The sequence below is a fragment of the Anneissia japonica genome, unplaced genomic scaffold (assembly GCF_011630105.1).
Source record: "Anneissia japonica isolate Jap-2015-1 unplaced genomic scaffold, ASM1163010v1 scaffold1587_len1432017_cov164, whole genome shotgun sequence".
Lineage (NCBI taxonomy): Eukaryota > Metazoa > Echinodermata > Crinoidea > Comatulida > Comatulidae > Anneissia > Anneissia japonica.
The window spans coordinates 1,270,616-1,275,879 of NW_022713643.1; the positions used below are offsets into that span (position 1 = coordinate 1,270,616).

Here is a 5,264-nt window from a genome sequence, read left to right on the forward strand (position 1 = left end):
AAATATAAACACCTGTCTCTTATACACATCTAGATGTGTATAAGAGACAGCCCCTGATCCTCATATGCGCAAATGTGAATTGCGAGAAAATCTAACTCGGTTGGGGACTGGAACACTCTCTTTCCCCTTCCTATCCTCCCCCGTCTGCCCCCCGGGTTCCGCCGGCCATGGACTTAAACAAAATAGTACACACAATCGTGATTTTTACTGGTACGATACATATTCCATCAGTGATCAAATTATTTTGTTAATATTGTTTACTCTTAAAAGTTAGTATTTTCAATATTACCAAAAAATCGTAGGCAGGAATAACGACAACGAATAACGTTACTCGTATTTGTTATCGTTTTTTGTCTAGGAGCTGGTCAAATATTAAAGTTATCACTGAGAAAATTGTATGGACGATAATCAAAACAGCCACAGTGAATACATTGACTGGTGTACATTAATTTGGTACATTATACAAATTACCTGAACCGGATGTAGTCCCGCCTTCAAGCTCCCAATGCCCTCTACTGTTGTCACCGCCATCATGTGAATGTGGCATATTGGGGTCAAACACGCGTTTGCTGAGATGTGACTTTGAAGAGTAAAAAACGTTAGTAACGTAATCTTACTATACAAGCTACTTATACTAATTCCCCATGTGCTGACATTTTGCATTCATTCATATTATTGTATTTAAAAGAACACGTACCGTAATCATCATGGGTCCTCCATTCCTAAGATTCAGAACAAGCACTGTAGGTCTACTTTGTGTAGTAATTGTAAAATATTAATTACAAAGTGATATAGTGGATATAAGCTAAGGCCGGACACTCTCTGTGTCGTACGACCGTCGCACGACGAATCCACCTTTGCTTCCGGCGAGCGATAGACGACGCAACGCCGTCTGCAGATTGTCAGTGGCAATCTAAACGGATCCTCATTAAAAATTTTTAATCTTTTAAGACAAAATTTTCATTCGGGGAAAAAATGAAATCAAGTGAGTCCTATGCGGTGAAATTCAACCTTTTGCAGAAGATCCACTAATTTGACCTATTGTTAAATAAAACAAAAAGGCAGTAACTCCGAAAAGAGAGACATTTTAGTTGCCTACGTTATTTTCCTCGTCCTCTTGTCGTAGCTTGATACCATGACAGTACAGGCTCCACACCCTCCTTCACCACAGCCGAGCTTGGAACCTGTCAACCTCACTATTATTGTTCATCCTTGTTAAGGAAACTGAATCTAAATGACTTACATCTATATCAAAGATCTTAAGATCTTTTATGTATATTAAGAAATCCTAAAATGAACTTGTGACTTTTTTGCAATACCTAGGATACATTTCAGTCTCAGATAATTGAGCAACGTCATGCTTGGATCAACATTGTTGTCAGTAATCTGAAAATAAGCAACAATTTAGTTTGAAAACATACATAAAGGCGATGATTTTACAAAACTGGAGCCAAAGAAATCTTCAATCAACTCTTTGCTGACAGAATCTCGAGTTGGGTACAGTGACGTAACTATCGAAGATTCAGGCGGTTCATTGAACCAGGACCCCGACCTCCAGTGGGCCCCAGATCTTTGGGGCACCGCCCACTTATAAAAAAATTCTAATAACGCAATGCATAGATCAAAAACCTGGATTGATAGTATTTTTGTTTTCCTTATATAATACTGCAAATTATAGTTGGTGGGGTGGTCTTCAGGCTTGTCGGGCGGCCGGGGGAGAATGGGATACCGACTGTCGATTTTTTTTCCTGGGACTTTTTATTTTCTTGACCTCATTCGGGCACTTGGGAATCCTCTTGTTCCAGGAAATTGGTTAACTTGACCTCGTAATTCTTGCTCGTTCTGCTTGGGACGTAATTAAACCAGGGAGTTGTTATTTAGCTAATCCCTGATTAAACGATAAAGAATCTTTCAAACTTATCTGCCACATCATCAGAACCGTAGGTCCCCCTGCATTCCTTAAAACAGCATTGATCGCTTCGCTCTCTGGAATTATTATATAAGACTAAATATAAAAACCACTCAAATTTGTCTGTATTTAATAAAAACCGATAGTTTTCTCTGCCTTTTGTCTTTGCACACTAACCGCGGGGCCCTTTCCAGTTTGCACTCACTTCACTTCAGTCTGCATTATTCCATCACTCAAGCCATGCCACCGCCTATGTCAACATCATTACACCATCCGTCATCATTATCGTCGTCATCATCATCATAATGATCATTGACATCATTATATCATTGTTACCTTTCATCATTATCATAATTATTTCATATTTTGTTTTGGGAATATAGGTAAACATATGTATTCCGCTGTAAGACCTGAGCTGGACCCCTGAGAAGAAACGTACCTCATTCTAACATTGATCCACGACCACCCTCAAATTGATTTCCCTGATTCTTATTGCTCTGTTAAGTATATAGGCCTATATCACCTGGTAGATCTCAGTTCATGGAGGAATGCCTACATGGTCCCTCTACCATAAACCCAAAATTGCCTTAATAATAAGAAATATTTCCTATTAAAAAAAACACCGCAACATCTCTACCTTATTCAATTTGTTTATACAGGCAATTCCAATTTTATCTTATGTGTGAATGTTGTTATGTTACTTAAACTTAAGTTAATTCCGAAGGGTAGGCCGATAATGAGGTAATTTAATATTATTTTAATTTCATTTCCGATAAATACCTGTATTGCATTTCCAAGCGCATGCTCACTGTGTTTTTATAGATAATTTACGGACGTTCTTTGGTAACTGCCGCATGTGCTTTGCTTAGTTCGGAATTCCCATTTCCTCGTAGTAAATGCTACCGCTACCTACTGTTCTTAATGACTGTTTCCTCTTGATCAGGGGCGCAGCTATCCCCGAAGAGGGGCCTGGCGCCACCCCGACGGAGGAGGGGGGGGGGCTGGCACCACCCCTGCTTCTTACTATTGAAACTGCATTACGATCGGAACTTTGTATACAAATTTACCATTCCTAATTTGTAAAACTGTTGTAGGCCTATTCATCACATACAGCTTAGTATTCTTATTTTCTAAATTTATCTCATATCATATTGTACCCTGTGTATTCATAATACATGTTTTATTTATTTTTTATTAGCCTTACATCTCACTTTATATGTACATTCACAATATACATAAACTCGTATAAACATAATAGGGCTAATAGTCATTGTTATTCATATTGCATTGTACGTGTTACTTGCACTTTATACACGGAAGAATAAGCAGTGGCGGCTCTAGAATATAATTTATGGGGAGGACTAAGATGTCCGACTGGGGGGGGGGTGGGGCGCTAAGTATAATGGGTGTAACTATAGCGCGTAGCATTATCTGAGGGATTTCTAGATGGCCGGGACTTCTAGATGGCCGGAAATGGCTGGGATAGAAACACTAGGCCTTTTTTTTCCGACTGCCCGACGAGCTTTGGCCGATTGGGGGTGGGGCGCTTGACCAGACCGATGGGGATTTCTTTTTGGGGTTCATCGATTAATGGCAAAAAGAATAGGCCTATGTATGCTGATTATCATGGAATCGTTTTCAAGGGAGAAAACCTTGAATTTTGAAGAACTTAAAAGACACCTCAGAAGTCGGAAAACCTCATTTCCCGCCATCAGCCATCTAGAAATCAACATTTTCCACAACCGTCTTTTGGGGTTTTCTGGAAACATTTTGACACCCCACCCCTAAATTTAAAGCCAGATCCTCCCCCGATTAGCTGCGGCCTAAATATTATAGCCAATGTGCACATTAAATAATACATCGCAAAAGCAGGCGGTTGCCGATAGGTGTCCAGTCAAAAATGTAGGGTTTTACGCACCTAGAACAAATGTAGCTTTTGGCATAATAGCAAAAATAACGATAATAATATTACAATAATATTTATAGCATGGTACACACCTTTCGTCCATTACAGAAGAAAATAAATTGTGTTTCTTGATCAGTCGGCATATTCTCTCAATAATCCAATCTGTGACGTCCACACAATGAAGTCAACTATGATAAAGACGATGATACTATTGGAAGATATTTCGATTCACAATTTTTATATAATTTGCTCGATGTTTTAATTAATATATAAAAAATTGTTGTTGCAACTGAAATGCTTTCTTCCCAATGAAATTCAGCAAAACGATTCAGTCGTTTGTTAATATAGTCTATATTAGTTTTATTGTGTATTCATAGATAAAAACACATTTTAAATGTCAAATAAACTTATAAACGCAATCGCTAGACACTGTAGACTATAAAACAGACCGATGGCCAGATGGCATTTATCGCATAACCATAAGTACATCAAGTATAATGCTCATTTTGTACTGACAGGAGCTGGTATTATAATACCGTACGTTTCAATCAGAAGACATTTCAAATATCGAACGAATATAAAGACTATCTATTTTAATATAAAGAAAAAAGTAATTGTTACGTCCAAAATATAAAATATAATCATAATTTTCTTACCTTTTACTATTATAATTCCCTAATAAGTCCCCCTATAGGCCAATTACAACATTATATATCACTGAGGCCTTTATTTGAATTACAGTAGTATTTTATTTTATAAGTCGTCATCATCACTTTCATTTGCACTGCTCAATACTTGGGTGATTTTACTGCAGTACATCGATCCCCAACTCAGACAATCTTTTCAGGAAATATGTTTCCTTTGGCTTCTATTTCCTATAGTGTATTCAAAACCTGATTTTGATTTCTTAATATTGCCAATAATTCTAATCTAACCCAAATTAATTTATATGATTATAGGGCAACACACTGCTCTTTGTTTATATGATAGGCCTTATTTTTGTAATGGTAATGATAACAATTTAGATGATCATTCTCAACATTTATTGGCTTTACGCTCGAGTGGAATCAGAAATAAACAGGTATGACTATTCATTAATAGATTGGACAACGAAAGAAAGCATTATTATTATTTTTGTAAAGTCTAATGTACAAATCTACTACAAAAATTAAACTACATAACTGATAAGCCTACTACAAAAGTATAATGTTAGCAAGAACAAATGAGAAACTATCAAAGAATACAGCTCATAATCAATCACGACCGCCTGTCAGGCCTAGATTTAAGCAAGGAGCAAAGAAGCTTCTTTCCTCCATTTTCTAAGGTTACAGTATTTCAATAATGTATAATCAACTAATAATGAGAAATATAATTATATTTCTTAACTTTCAAATAGGCCTATGTATTTTTGATTATGTTTAAATAATTTTGTTGGACAATGAGATAAAT

The 5,264-nt window shown here is 36.8% G+C and overlaps 1 protein-coding gene across 1 annotated transcript in view; it reads right to left on the reverse strand.

Moving 5' to 3' along the window:
- LOC117108668 (xanthine dehydrogenase/oxidase-like) overlaps nucleotides 1-531 on the reverse strand; it is a 14,016-nt gene extending 13,485 nt beyond the window's left edge. The window contains exon 1 of the mRNA XM_033250765.1: nucleotides 472-531. Within this exon, the coding sequence (XP_033106656.1) occupies nucleotides 472-531 (60 nt within the window). The remainder of the gene's footprint in view (nucleotides 1-471) is intronic.
- Nucleotides 532-5,264: the final 4,733 nt, after the last annotated feature.